A 16,868-nucleotide genomic window follows, 5' to 3' on the forward strand; every position below is an offset into this window, starting at 1 on the left:
ATGGCTGTATTAACTTGCCGAAGATCTGGGAGACAGTCATATTAAGAAAAAACTAGCACTTTTCTAGGACTCTAGTAATATATGATAGCGTTTTTTTTTTTTTTTTTTTTTTTTTTTTTCCAGATAGAGGGTGCCAAAATCAGGACTCTAGTCTTTGTGTTGCTGCTACAATTTTGTTTAAGTATGCCATGTTATTTTAGTCTCGCGTATTGTGACAAACAGTGTTTTTGTGCTCTGAAGATGCTGGTTATAATACCAGCGAAATATCAGCATCAAGTTAATAAATTAATTATTTACTTAGTTTCTGTGTTCTATTATACCGTTAAAATAAATAACAACAGAATATCCTTCAGTTTGTGTTTTTATCATCTGTGATTTCTTTTGTGCACTTCTAATTTTTTAAGGAGTCCCCAGAACTTTCTGCTAAATTCATGATATTTAATATTAAGTATATTAAGTATAACATGCAAGAAGAAAAAAAAGACAGTTTGCCATAGAGGATAGTTTTCTATCCTCTATGACAAACTGTCTTTTTTTTTACTTCAGGACAGTTTTACCATGATAAAACTATCCTTCATGATACTTAATATTAAGTATAATGTTTAAGGATAAGATAGTAGTTTCTTATAAGGGACAGTTTTCTACACAGAATTTACTTTAGAAAAACACTGTGACTATGAACTCTAGTTGGGACTTTATGGTACATTTATATATTAATTTACAAGTCAGTTATTTGTTCAAATGTTCTATGGTAATAACAGCACTTGCTATAGCAAGAGAAAACTACATTCTGAACTTCAATCAATCACAGAAGCTCCTTGACTAGTTGATTAGGAGTGTATTGGTACAATGACAGCAAAGGTCATATTGTGCTGAACCAAAGGTTAGAGCAGTGCTCATGGTAATAATATACAGTAATAAAGATACAAATTAGTAATTATCTACATATAAATAGAATTTACAATCAAATGTATTTATATCAATTAATTATTTTTAAAAAGTTAAATACTTCATGCAGTTTGTCTGAGTCTGATAAGATCTGCCTGAGAGTATAAGGCTCAGCTAGTGTAGTATAAAATTCATTTCTTTCTTTCTTGAGTGAAGTGGTGACACTCCACCAGAATTAACAAATGATGATACACATGTTGCATTGTTCACACACAGTAGGTCATCAGCCCTCGGTAAATACAAATGTGCAAGAGGACTGGCCTATGCAGAGCCTAGCAAGAACAATTTCCTCTCTTTTGTTTCTATGTTGGCTAGACTGCCATGATTAATTTCAGTTTAATCTCGTGCAATTTATTTGTCAGAGCTTCTTGCCATGATGACTGCCATTGATTAATTAACTTTGATCTTATAAATTGTTTGTATATAAGACTGACAAACAGTACCTGTAAAATTTATGATCTGATCTAGCAGCTCCATCTGCAGTCTCATTTGTCTTAATTCCAATGTAGCTGTGAATCCTGTACAGCTGAATATCAAAATTAAGGACCATCAATTTGCACAACAGTTGTAAAATCTCGTAAATCACTTGATGTGGATTATACAAAGGAGACTAGATAGTCTGAAAGAACTCAATGAACCTGTATAAATTATAACTTTTGGTAGCAATTTTCTTTTATTTTATATGCACAAGCAGGATCTGATTGGCTCTAATAAAGTCAGGAAATATAGTGGGACAGCCAACAGAGGTACCAGATCTTGAACCATCAGCACAGATGAAAAAACATCAAAATGGTCTGCTCTGTGTGCATTAAACAACTGCATATAGATGGATGAAGGATTGTGAGACTTTCTTAGTTGGCACAGTAGGAGGTTGTAGGATGGAGTGCAAATCTGCCATGGAGGTATCTTGTTATGTTCGGTGCAGGTAATGTTGTCAACATTCATCCCAATAACTTCCATAATTTCTTTAACACACATACCAAAAGAACGTATGGAATGTGATGTGTGTGATATTGAGCATATTGATGCACAGAAAATATACCAGTCCATGTAGGATGCTCCTGAAAGAGACTTTATTTTTTAGGGCATAGTTAGGAAACACCTGTTTCCATCTAAATGCCAGAGCCAGTTTATTTCCTTTTAAAAAAAAAAAAACTCTGAATTGCCGATGTATGAAAAATATCAGTATCTGTATACCCTGATGTTAGATAGGATTCAACAATCGCAGGCTACTCGGCATTGCAGAACCATAAGCTTCATACCCATAATCCAGCTTTGAACGAATAAGTGCAAGATAAAGATGAAGCAATGAAGATCGATCTGCACCCCATTTAGCAGTGGATAGAGTGCAAAGGAGATTCAATGCTCTCTTGCAATTTGCTCTTAACTGATAAATGTGTGCAAGGAATGTGAGCTTTCTGTCAAAGATGATTTTTAAGAACTTAGCTATTGGAATAATACTTTGTTCAAATCTTAACTCATGATCTGAATGAAGAGTGTGTTTTGGCTCAAGTGTACACACTTTTTTTTTTCTGCTGAAAATCTGAACCCATTACTAAGAGCCAATGAAGAGACACAACCAATTGAATGTTGAAGTTGTCTTTCAATTACCCTCATGTTACAAAAGTAAATAAACATGAAGTCACCAACTTTTAAAAGAGCATTGCCTGCAATGAGAGGAAGCTGTTCAGAGATTCAGTTAACTTTGACAGCAAAGAGTGTCACACTTAAGACAGAGCCTAGGGGAATTCTTGATTATATGGCCTAGATAGAGTAATTCCCACTCGGACTTGAAAGACTTGGTTAGACAGAAAGTTTGAGATAAATACAGGAAGGTGCCCTCCGAAATCTAAGGTTATACAGGGTCTTTTAATATGCCATATCTCCAAGCTGTGTCATAAGCTTTTTCCATGTCTAAGAACATTGAAAGATGTTCTCCTTTCAGGAATGCATTTCTTATGCATGTTTCTAAATACACCAAATGGTTCAAATTTGAATGATGTCTACAAAAGTCACATTGTACTGCAGAGAAGATTGCTACTTTCTAAATACTAGACAAGTTTGATGTTAACCATTTTCTCTAATATCTTATACAGATGGCTGATCATGGCAATAGGCCAGTAATTGTTTGCTTGTGTTGATCCTTTCCTGATCAAGTATTGTTGTGTAATAAGAGAAGCAGATCCACAGAAGATGACAGGAGATGTTTTATCATCTTATAATGAACTTTGGGACCAACTGCACTGGCATGAAACAGTAAAAGAGCTCTTCTTAGTTCCTCTTCAAGGAATACTTGACTATATGGCTCTAGAAAAGTTTAGCTTCTGTTTCTCTTGATGCTATTTCATATTAAAAATTCAAAACATTATAACACTGTTTCTAAGATTCTAGTAAAATTTTCTCCAAAAGTGTTGCTAATCCCAAACAGCTTTCAGATTGGCAACAACATATCCATTATGTTCCAAGGTAGACAAACAGTGTATTCTATATCTACCTTTCATTTTCCATATTTTATCCCACACAATTTTTGCACTTGTTGGCTTTAATAATTAATGACGTAAATTGGATCCAAGTTTGTTTCTGACTCTGACATCTCACATAACATGTTTTGGTATAAGCACATTTAAAGCTAACAGGTTTGCCCCCAGCTAACTTCTAGGAATATTTTGAAAACCAAGCATTTAATGCAGCTGCACTTAAACCAATAGTTTAGCTGGCAATGTTGAAGATATGTTTGCTATTTTGCCTCCAGACATACTGGATACATTTTTAGCACATCTTAATAGCTAACACACTAAAACACACTTCACCAAAGAAAAGAAAGTAACAATTGTCTCCACTTTCTAGATACACTATGGACACAACTTGGGCTGACTCATTCAAGTCAGCCCAAGAGAAATATGATCCTGAACATCTGGAGGATCAAGGAATGGAAACTATATTAGTAATTGTGAAAAATTTCAAAGCTTAGCCCCATTTGAATACTATATTGTTTATCAAATGAAGAGGAGAAGAGTAACATTATCAGCAAACTATGGATAGCAGGGTTTTGCTGATACTGTTGGGTAGATGCTAGTCATTAATGTATATGAAGAAATAAGGAAGGGTCATTCATCATCATTCATCATCAAATTCCTGACATGTACCCTCAAGGGGTGTACAGGATATGATAGTACTACATGAAAAATTTACATCATTACTAACTTCCTATCTACAATTTTCCTCCAAATCAGTCTGTTACTTGTCAAGACTCCAATATTATCATTATCAGATTTTATATTTCTATCGTCTAAGGCATATTGTACCATATAAATCCACCTATATCTTGGTCTTCCTCTGGGTTGTTTTCCTGCCAACCTGGCAGAGAACACTTGTTTTGCTAATCTTTCCTCGCCCATTCTGTTTAAGTGACATACCACCTGAGATTAGCTCTGCTAATGCATTCCTGGATGCTGACAATGTCAAGTTCTTTCCTAATATCCTCATTTTTAATAAGATATTGGCATTGAAGCCATCTGTTCACGCCTCTAATCTTTCTCAGGACTCTCATATCTGCGGTCTCTAGTCTTTGGTCAAGTTTTACTTCTGGCCCAGTTCTCAGATCCATAAGTTAAAACTGGTTTGAACACTGTATACCGCTAATTTAGTATTTTGACTAATTTCTCATTTATTCCATATAAATTTATTCAGTTGACTTCCTACCATACCAGCTTTGCTGATTTTGTTGTCTATTTCCATATTTAATTTACCATCTTCACTAAAAATTGTGCCTAAGTAGCTGAAATGTTTTACTTGTTCCACAGGTTCTCCGTTCACAATGCAGTTGACATTTTCAAAGATTCTAACTATTTACATTGTCTTTGTCTTTTAATTGCTGACCTTCATACTATATCTATTACAACAGTTATTCAATTTAGTCAGGGAATCTTGCAAACTTGTAGTGGATTTATTTAGAAATATAACATCGTCCGCATAAAGCAAAGAGCTGACATTAACATCTCCAATTCTGATATCATGTTTAATATCACTTTCTTTCTTTCATAATGTGATCCATATAGATAATGAATAACAGAGGGGATAATGGACATCCTTGTCTCACACCAGATTTAACATTAAACCATCCTCCTGTACTTCCTTCAATTCTAACTGCTGACTTACAACTCAAATAAAGACTAAGTATTGCTTGATATAATTTTCCATCGACACCATATAACCGTAGCATATTGAATAGCTTCTCTCTTGGCACCTTCTCATAAGCCTTTTCCAGATCGACAAAACTTAAATACAGATCATTTTGTATATTGGTTTAAGCCAATAAGAATACAATTTGTTCGGCTAAATCCCAAATTGCCAGCCCATCCTCGTTCGTTCAGTTTCCAAATAGATACCCAACAGGGTGCACCACGAGAAGGTGAGGATTGGACACTAGGTCAGAAGTCCTGGTCGGTTCTCCGCATTCCTTTAAAGGCTACGTGGAGGTTTCCTCTCAGTTATACAGCTTTGACCCTTAAGCACCCCCAGGAAGTTAGTAATGATGTAAATTTTTCATGTAGTAGTATCATATCCTGTACACCCTCTTGAGGGTATGTCAGGAATTTGATGATTAATACTTGTCTAGTGCATGACCTTCCTGGTCTAAATCCTGCCTATTCTTTTATCAGCACTACTTCTAGACTTAGTCTGTTCAAGATTAACCTCTCATATAGCTTCAGCATTGTGCATAGGAGAGCTATGGGCCTGTAGCTCTTTGGATCCTCAGCAGGTTTACCCAGTTTCAGGATAGGTATTACTTTCGTTTGCTTCGAAATGCTGGGTATTTTAGTAAATTTCCAACAAAAGTTGAAAAATTCTAACAACCACTCTGTTGCATTTTCTCCCAGATTCTTTAATATCTCATTTTTGATATCATCTATACTGGCAGCTTTTGCTGGTTTTAAGGCTTTTAGGGCATTTTCTAAGTTCTCTTTAGTAAATTATGCTTTGAAGAGATCATTTTCTGAATCCCTAACTTTTTTAATGTAATCTTTAGGTTCCTTCAGTACTCAGTTTACCATTCAGAGATAGCTGAATTACAAATTGCTTTTAATTTTTCTGCCCACAGTCGACTTCTCTTTTCAGACAGTGCTGCTATAAGTTCCTCACCTGCATCAATTGTTTCTGATGAAAATGGATCTTTATCATATAGGTCACAATATCTTTCAAATATTTCCATGTTGTGTTCTGTAAAACCTGGAATGTAACATGTTCTACAACCTCTTGGGATGTGCCTGGTAGCAGACTGTCTAATAGCTTTGATGAACTTTCCATAATTATCTGGTCTGGGTGAAATGTTGGACAAGTTTATGTCTAATTCTCTTGAGAACTGTTTCCAGTTAGCTTTTTTAAAATTAAAGTGTCTCTAAGTGAGATTTCCTTAGGTTGGACTGGTGGGAAAACTTCCAGCATTGTTGGCCTATGTTGTGAACTTGGGGTTGGTGCAAGTACCTGTTTAGTGCACAGATTAGCTATTCTATTACTAACCAATCCAAGGGCTGGGTTATATCCTCTTTTCCATCTTCCACTGTTAAATGATGATGGCTGTTTAGGATCATGTATAAGACTCATTTCATTACTTTTAGCCCACTGTTCAACCATCCTGATTTGTTTCACTATAATCCCACTGCATGCAATGACTATTAAAGTTGCTTATAATAATAGCAGATTTCCTTTGTGTCAAATACTGGGACATTTCAAAAGCAAAGGTTATACTAGGCAGTTTATATACTGAGAAAATACTGATGTTACCCAGAACTATTCCAAGGATTTCTATGCTATTTTGGTTTGTAGTTAGGCATCCTGTAACCTGGAGCTCCTGCCAAGTGAAAATAGCACTTCCATATTTTTCATGTGGTATTTCTTTTATAAGCTTCAATCCAGAAATTTTAGGTCTGGCTTGTTGAGGTGTCCTGCTGAGATCCACAATGGTTACTGGACATAAGAACTGCTTAATTTCTAGCCTGAGCTTCTGTAAACCATCTTATGCTGATTTCTGTCAATAACTCATTTTTACTAGTTCATGCAATGACAGTCAGGCAAACTATGTGTTGTGAATTCTCAGTGCAAATGCATATCCATCATCACTTGGTTAAATAGGTTGGAGATTTTATGTGATTTGACTAAATATACATATTTCATATAACTTAATTAAAATATGTAAGCAATACAGAAAAGTACATTACACAAAAAGTAAAACACATCCACCATTATCAACTATCAATAACTACAATAAATCTTACCTTGAGGGCACCATCTTGTTTCCATTCCATTACTTCTAGAATTATAGCTGCAAGCATATTGAAACCTTGACAATAGCCAACATTTTTGTTCCACCGAGCATATGCAAGCAGCACTTGCTTTAAGAGTGCTTGGTTTTTCTCTGCATTATCACCACTAAACATGCTGCATCCTGTTCTGTGAAGATCCTTAAAGAAAATTACATATTGTAAATTTCATTTTTTTCTGAATCAATTTATGAAAATATATGAAAATTTCAGTAATAACAGTAAACAGGTACAATCTTATAAGGATTATTCAAATCATTGCTATTAACTTCTTTTGTTAAACCGAAATTTACATGCAAGTCCATCAGGTTGTAAACCATTAGACAAAACTTAACAGTTTAGTAAGATTAAGAAATTACACTGAATGGCAAAAAGATCAAAACAAATATACAAAAACAAGTACATTTGGTAGATTTTTCAACCAGAGATTGCAAATGATCTTAATGCTGAATAAATCAAAAATAATATTTGGACTAATTTAAAGACTTCATAACTGTATCATAATAATATCAATTTACTGAACTAACTGAAAATTTTTCTTATCATGTCCACTTGTATTTTGCCTCTGAAACATAACTTACCAATATCCAGCAGGAGATAGCCAGTATGCAAATTCTGGTTTCCCTGGTAATGCTTCTTCAAGTACGGGCATTTCTTGATGAAAACATTCCTATACTCATCATAAGCAGTGTCAGAAAAAAGGTGAGAAGCAAGTGTCCATAAAATGAAGACCTGACATTTTCACTCTATGACCAGGAAAGTATTACTTAATTCTTAAAAACTGGAAAAGTATCAAGAAGAATGTAACATTTTCAGATTTTAAGCCACTAGACTCATTGCAGTAAGTCCTTGCTCATCTGGCTGCCAAGTAGTTAGCATTTGGGGGTAGTTTTAGAGAATGTTCTGCATGCCATAAAACTATCCTACCTTGAACATGTTCAATGTAACGCATTCATACACACTCTACAACACATTCTCCATGCAAAAATTCCTTCCATTCCTTTGCTTGCAACAACATTTAATTTCCAGGCATGACCTTGTATTCATCCACTAGTTCTTTATTATCTTATACAACATCTCACCCCCCCCTCACATTTACAGATAAGCTCCTCTCAACTGACTTGCACATCTAAATCACATCACTTCTGTTGCTCACCTCTAACCTCTGAAAACTGCATTCATCAAAACTATCCCCATATTCAACATCCTGCAGTCCTAATACAACCTTAGTTATTCATCCCCGGATAGACATACAAGAGACCAGATCTACACACAGTAGTGTAGACACAGTCTGATCAACATCCTATACGGTGACACACCTATATATTTTTATCTTAAGTTGTCAGCATTCCTTTTCAGTATGACAGGATACTTCTAGGCATTTTCATAACTGTTGCAATGTATCTCATAAACTTAGCCCTTTGTTCACTACCTCCATATTCTTTGCCCCCTCTATCTACTATAGGGTGGTTCTGGTAATATAGTATCTATTTCTATTTTCAAAATGCTAAACTTTACACTTGCAAACAATAAACTGATATCTCCCATCTGCCACAATAACAGCCAATTCAAATCTTTCTGAAACCATCAAATCTTCTTCCAGATTTGTATAATATCTTTCCTTACTTTGGACTATATTTTCAACATATAATTAAAACAATAACTCTAGAATACAACAATGTATTACACAACTTTTTACCTTCCTCTTTTCAGACACTGCTCAATCTATGCTCAACAATAAAAAGAACCTTCTATCGGTTAACTATTCTCACAGCTTTGATCTACTATCCAATCACCTTCCATTTTAATTCCATTTATCAGATGGTATTAAGTATCAAATGCCTTTGCATAAACCAAAACAATTGGTGCATAACGCATTGCCTTCATCTATACAGCTGTCACCTTATTATACAATATGACCAAATTATTAAAACAAGCCCATCTTTTAACAAACCCACACTGGTCTATGTAAAGAATTCTATTTTCATCAATCCAATCTGCTACACCACCCATAACTAATCTTTCTCCAACACCTTAAGCACTCTACCTCCTTAACACACACACACACACACACACACACACACACACACACACACACACACACACACACACACACACACACAAAAACTGATAGCTTAATACCAATATTCTGAATTCTCCTTTATGCAGTGATGCTATTTTCCCTTCCCCTATTACACTCTCACTGAACTCAAGTAAAGTACGCTATTTGTTCTTTCAAATATTGTACTTCAAGTGGCAACATCTCATCCAGTCCCATAACCATATTAACATGTAGTTAATTAAAATTTCCAATACTTCATATTCATCGACTTTCAGTTTCCTATGTTCTTCCACTGTCATTGTTAATACTATTCCAATTCATCCAACATAAAGCACATCAACAAAATATTTATAGACTATTTCTGCCATATCTTCTGCTATCATTCTAATACCATCTCCAGCAATCAAGTTCATTCTTCCAAAAATCACTTTTCTTGCTTGTGCTTCATATTCTCCAGGCAACTGCAGACTGTTTTTCTGTTTATATACCTCCTGCACAATAACTTCGTCTGCAGTTTGTACTTAATCTCATTATTTATCCACTTTGCAACTGCTTCTTTGGAAAAAAATTCCATGTTTGGTATCTAGAAAGTTTTCCAATTATCTAAACTTAGTCCACCCACAGTACTACTACTACTAATAGCAATGCACTATAGGCTAAAATACATGACAAGGCCATTCCTGGGAGTATATGCACAATATAGAGAAAGCCAGAAACTTATAATGTGATGATCAGTAAACTGATAGGAATTCTTTGTTAATTAATCATTGAAATAGTGGATCTAGGATATATATTAAACAATAAGAAAAGATCATTACTGGCCTGTTAAAAAGTACACAATCAAATTAAAGTCATTCTGAATGGGAAAATGTTTAGTAATTTAAATACAATTGCTAGCAGATGCAGAATTAGGCTTGAAGTATACCTAATTCTATTTCTAAAACTAAGTAACTTGAGTTCTCACCTTATTTACCAACAGGTAACATTATCTAGTGATGAATTTTTAACAGGTAACAGGATGAGAAAAAAAAAACTGGTCTGTTAAAAAAATAATAGAAAGTTAGATGTCTTTTTTTTTTTTTTAAATTACAATGTTCAATTCTACTAGTGCAATTCTTACTAGAGTGTAGAATGGCCTTGAAGTTGCCTAAAGTCCTATATTATTTTCAATGACACAATGGGAAAAAAAAATATACTCCAACTTACGGATATTTTTGTATTACCACTTATCCTGAAGATGTGTTGCTTGCTTCAGAGTTATGGCTCTTTAGCACCATGATGCTTTGTATAAGAGGTGAAAGGTTATTGTAAGGAGAAGAACATCCCTTTCAAAATTTTACTCCTAGTAGACAATGCTCCCTGTAACCCTCAAATATTAGATGATCTGCACCCTAAAGTTTAAGTGATATTCCTACCACCCATACTACTTAAGAAGAACCTTCAGCAAGTGTATTACAGCAACAGACATCAAAAAAGGCACTGGGCAAAAAGTCATCAGGAAATTCTGGAAGGGCTTTACAATCTGAGATGCATCAAGGCTATACAAGATGCATGGAATGATGTAAGATCTGTACACCAAAAGGGGACTGAAAAAAAATTATGTCCACAGTTGCTAGATGATTTCAAAAACTTAGAAAATCCTGAATCTGAAGTAATTAATAATACTATAGAGATGGCAAGGCAGTTAGAGCTAGAAGTGTGGCCACAATGTAGCTGAACTTATGGAGTTCCATTCTCAGCCTCTCAGCATTGAAGATCTTCTGGCACTTGAAGAGCAGAGACAAGAAGAAGATATGTCTGAGGAAGTATCCATCATTGAGCCTAAAGGCCTAACTTCAAAAATTCTTTGGAATTCTTATTTCTCTCATTTTGAAGCTGGCATGGCTCTTTTGGAAAAGCATGATCCAGATTCTGAAAGTAAATGCTAACATTGTAAGGGATTATGCCTATCATACAGAAATCGACAGAGCAAAGAAAAGATAATTTAGTTCACATACAACCTTAGACAAGTACTTCCATAAAAACACCAGCACCATCAACATCTACTGAAAATCAATCTCCACCATTAACCCAATCTCATCAAATATGTAAGATACATACACATGACACAATGTTATGCCCCGACCAACAACAGATGGCAATGCAGCATGCGAACTCATTCAATAAACCAGTTTTCATACCATTAGGGTTTTTATTTCAGTCATAACCATACTGTCCTCAAACTTCAACAATGCTTCGACTTACGGCACCCCTCTGGAACCAAAGGTAACATAACATAACTCCAGGGTATGACTGTATATATAGTCCTGAATTTTCTGCTATTACACTGTAGATAGAAAATGATTTGATAGAAGAAAAAAAATGGTATTATCATTGAATCATTATGAGAGGTAACCTTTATTTGCTAGGTGAAAACTTGTGAAGGCCACTAGTCATTTAAAAGTAATTTATCCTGGTGGTGGTGAGAATCCTGATAACCATTTTTAAGTAGAGAATTATTTATATTGTTATTTTGGAAGCTTGAATCTTGTTGCTATAGAAAGTGATAGCAGCAGTTCAGAACAAATGCTGACAGATGAGATATACAAGATCCAGAAGTAATCTGTTTAGGTTACAGTTGTCCAGTGTAGAAGTTGGATAACCTACTAATCACTTCTATGGCAGGGTTCAATGGAGTGGTCAGAAATGCCAGATCTGCCATGGTGTATGTGATATGTCTCTTGTGCTCTTCTTGCCTGATAAGGATTGTTCTTTCTGTGTTGCTGGTAGGGATTGTGACCAGCATAACTCATTTCACAAACATGTGGGCTAAGGGAAAAAGAGCTGAAAAATGTTTTAAATTTTAGGTGGTGGTTTGACCCTGGAGAAGCAATGTGATCTATGCACAACATTAATGGTAAAAGTTTGTCAAAATTAGTAATGAAAAGATTTATATCAATATTCTGAAAATTCTCCATTTATTATTATTTTTTATTTAAATATCAGTCCTATATATGAGGTGTGGCTATTAAATAACGAGACAAGGTGTGCTGTGAATCGTGTACTCATAGCAGTAGGATGCACTTGTACCATGAATGACCTTCAGGGTTCTAGAAGCAGTTGAGATAAGCATTGTTCGCTGTCGCTCGTAGTTAGTCTGTAGGCAGTTATAAAAGAAACACGTGTGAAGTTACTTTGCCGAAATAATGTCTAATGTTAAACTCAAGCAGAGTATTAATCTCAAATTCCTTGATTATCACATGTGAGGAGACATGGATTTTCCAGTACAATCTAGAAACAAAGAGATAATCGATGCACTGGAAAACTCCGTCACCAAGAATGAAAAAAGCAAGAAACGGCAAGTCAAAACTGAAGGCAATGCTGATCGGGTTTTTTTTTTTTTTTTTTTTTTTTTTTTTTTTTTTTTTTATATCAATGGCATGGTAATGGTTGAATGGGTACAGAGAGTCAGACAGTTAACCAACATTATTACCTTGAGGTTCTGGCCGAGCTGAGAGAACGAGTGAGGAAGAAGAGACCTGATCTGTGGAAGAACAATGCTTGGATTCTCCATCAGGACAGCGGTGCACTGTGGGCTGGAGCATTCACCTTACTCACCAGACTTAGCTCCATGTGACTTTTACCTTTTTTCAAAGTTGAAATCTGCATTGAAGGGAACTCATTTTCAGTCAGTGGATGAAGTACAGGAGAAAACGGCAGCGCTACTGAAGCGGATAACACCTGATGACTTGCAGACCTGTTTCCAACAATGGAAAATTCATATGCAATGGTGTATTTTGTAAGACATTAAGGTAGTCTCATAAGAAGGGAAGGGAAAAAAAAAACTGTCTAAAGGTCCTAGGTGTTTCAACTAACATAAGTATGCCAAAGAATGTGAGTCACATGGTTTACATTGATGCCATTTTAATGAAGTATTCTCTTTCTAGTTTAAAGTACATTAAGATTACAATTATGATTTAGGATTAAAAGAAATCATTGATGATGATGAACCAAGCAACAGCTATCTCACATAATTAGACTCAACTAATTTTTTTTCTAAAAGTCCTTTAGCATCTGGGATAGTTGTTGCTTGATTATAATCAATAATTTCTATTAGATGTTCTTTCACAAAAAATAGGCTGAACAGAAGTAATACCTGTTCTTTATAAAATCCTAAATATTGCACTTAAGTGGTAGATGAATTTTGTTGTCTAATATGCGACCACCATCATGTTTTATGGAAACTTGAAATTACTTGAAAAAAAGTATCATGTTTGTTCTCTGAAGAAAGTTTCTGGATTATCTAAACTTTAATGGATATTTAGGGGTTTAGCCTCTTCTGGTACTACATATGGGACCATAGCATAGATCATGTAGCAGTGTTTTCAGTATGAAGTTAAAAAAAATGAAACAAAATTTCAATCTTTTACTAGTGGATTTGCATAAACATAAGATAACTTTAAACATTTTGATGCTATCAGCTAACCTTTTATTTCCTTAAGGGAGTAGGTTAAGGCTGTTTTAGCACTATCTAACCTTTGGAGTTCATGTAGAAACTCAGATTTTGCTCAATTACAGAGTCCAGTAATGTCAAGAAATTGCTCACAGTTAAAATTTTGGCTGTTGATATATGATAATATAAAAAAAAGAAATGTCAGTGTGAATTTTTGTTGTCAGCATGCTTTGATGCACCAGTTACCAGTTCTCTTCTCTGGTGCATCAATCCAAAGATTGGTTAGTTATAGCAGCACATCATAACATCATGTCTTGTGACCTCCTTTTTATCTCTTCATAACTCTTAGAGCTGGTTAGCATCATTATGTTATTTACATGTGAAATTCTTGGTCTGCCCCATGACCTCTTTCCTTCTACAGCCCCCTCCATTATTTCTGTAATCAGTCCAGATGGTGTCCAATTAAGCCTCTTCTTCTCTTATCGATGTGATTCATTAGTGACTGCTCTTCATAAACTATATTTAGAACTTCATTACTTTTTCTTTCTGTCCAACTAATTTTCATCATCTTTCTCCAGCACCAATGTTCAAATGTCTCCATCTTTTTGATGTCTTGTTTTGTTAGCATCCAGGCCTCACAATCATATAATGCAATGCTCCATATGTGTTTTTATCAGCCTTTTTTTGAGCTGGATGCTAAGTCCTTTACTGGTAAAAACGTTTCTTCTATTGTAGAATGCCTTTTTTGGCCAAGATTTGTGCTTTAATATCTGATTAGTTTCTTCCATCTTCCATGATAAGACTTTCAAGATATTTAAAGGAGGATACCTGTTGTATTGAGTTATTTATTTATTTCCAGGTATTTTCATTGGATTTGTTTTACTTGTAATTAATTGTTTGGTTTCTTATAATTAATTTTTAGGCTATACTATGTGAAAATTTCCTCCATCTTTGTCAGGGTGGATTTTGGTTTATCTTTGTTATCAGTTATAACTGCTATGTCATCTGCAAACCATAGCAGCCATATTGAAATGGAATTAATTTCAATTCCATTTATATTAATTCCTGTTTCTATTAGTTCTTTCAATTTATTTATTACATATTCAATATAGAGATTAAACAGTATGGGTGAAATAGAGCAACCCTTTTACACCTCTACATATTCTTGCTATTGCGGTTTCTGGTTTATTGCTGGCTGTTTCTATTAGGGCTTCTTGGTGCTTGTAAAGATTAAATATGATCCTTTATCTCTCCAATCTACCTTTATTGTTTTTAGGAGGTGAAACATTTGGTTCCAGTCAATACTATTGAAGGCTTTCTCCAAGTCAAGAAAGACTATCAGAGTATTTTGATTTTTCTCAAATCTTCTTTTGATAACTGTTCTTAGAGCTAGGACTGCTTCTCTTGTTCCCTGAATCCAAACTGATCATTGCCAATATACTCTTCAGTCTTCTTTGTTAGTCTTTTTTTGTATAATTTTTAGTATTTTTGAAGCATGTGATATTAAGATTAGTGTTCGATGATTTTCACACTTGTTTGCATTATTTACTTTAGGAATGGGTATGATAGAAATTGTGAAGTTTTTGGGAATGATCCCCGTTTCATACATAATCCTTTACGATCTTGAAGAGGTATGACTTAGTTATGTTTCCTGAATATTTTATTAATTCTGAGGGGATGTTAAGAACGCCTGGCACTTTGTTAGTCGACAATTCATTTAGTGTCCATTCAAATTCATCTTTTAATATAGCTGGACCAATTTCTTCCACATCAAGTCTTGTTTCATCTTCTATAGCCTTGGCATCTAGGTCTTTTTCACTATATAGATCTTCTAAATACTCCTTCCATCTTTCCAAAATTTCTTCCTTATCTGTAAGTATGTTCCCCTGTTTATTTTTGATAATTATGCTTCTTGTTTTGTTTTGCTGGCTTATTCCTTTTATAATGTTATAAGCCTTATCGATTCTCCTGGTCTTTGTTATATCTTCTATTTCTTTAGATTTCTCTATATACCATTGTTCTTTTGCTTCTTTACACTTTCCATTTATCATATTTTTTATATGTTTACATTTGTCTTTGCTTTCTTCATTTACAGAGATTTTATGTTTTCTTCTTTCATCTATTAGGTCTAGAATGTCCTGGGTAATTCATGGCTTTTTTTATTTACTTGTTTCTTAATCCTATACAGTCATTGGCAGCCTTGATAATAGTATCCTTCAAGTGAGTCCATTTTTTCTCTGTGTTTTTCTTTTCGAAAAGCTCTTTCCAGCTTTAATACTTTCAACAGTTTGCTGTTTATAGTTTTCCTCTGTTTTCAGGTTATCTATGTTCCATTTGGGCCCTTTCCTTGGTTGTAAACAGCTTTTTAAATTTCAGACTGCATTTCAATAAAACCAAATTGTGGTCACTGTCAACATTAGCTCCCAGGTAATTTTTGCATGATTTTACTGCATTTTTAAATCTATTTCTCGTCATAACATAATCTATTTGGTACCTTCCTATATCCCATAGCATTTTCCAAGTATACCTTCTTTTTTTGGTACCTCATACTAGATATTAGTAATGATCAGATTGAATTGGTGGCAGAACTCCAAAAACTATCTCCTCTTTCATTTCGTTTGCACCAGTTACAGGCTGCTATATTTTTACTAACAATGTAGAATATGGGGGGGGGGAGAAGAACTGAATGGCTTGAATAGACAGAGCAGGCGAGTAATAATCACACTACATATGAACTTGCTCTCTTTGTTACAATGTATTCAGTCTAATCACTCAAACATGATGGCAGAGTCTCCTTCAAAGCATACATGTGGAATTCTGCAAATGCTGACTCCCAGTACAAGTTTATGCTAAACATTGCAATATGAAAGCATCGAACTTTGTATCAGTTTGATAGTCATCATAACAATGCAAACTGTTTCACTAAAAACAATCACTTGCACAAATCAGTCAGATGTCCTTGAACATATCAATCAGGCAATCATTAATGACATTCAGTGAGGTTAATAAATAGGTTAATAAATTAAGGAGATTCTTAAGAAAAAGATGATGTGGAAGGAATACCGTATAAAATAAGGATGATCTCAGCTATGAAAATTATAAGGTG

General features: G+C 34.6%; 1 protein-coding gene across 1 annotated transcript in view; it reads right to left on the minus strand.

Annotated features, from left to right (window-relative positions):
* Window positions 1–16,868, minus strand: part of LOC150095406 (TBC1 domain family member 30) — a 366,057-nt gene that overhangs the window by 220,827 nt on the left and 128,362 nt on the right. Inside the window, exon 4 of the mRNA XM_090410388.1 lies at window positions 7,224–7,409. Coding sequence (XP_090266514.1) covers window positions 7,224–7,409 — 186 coding nt within the window. The remainder of the gene's footprint in view (window positions 1–7,223; window positions 7,410–16,868) is intronic.

Source organism: Typopeltis vanoorti, chromosome 20, assembly GCF_054136105.1.
Source record: "Typopeltis vanoorti isolate ZY-2024b chromosome 20, IOZ_Tvanoo_1.0, whole genome shotgun sequence".
In the NCBI taxonomy this organism is placed as follows: Eukaryota; Metazoa; Arthropoda; class Arachnida; order Uropygi; family Thelyphonidae; genus Typopeltis; species Typopeltis vanoorti.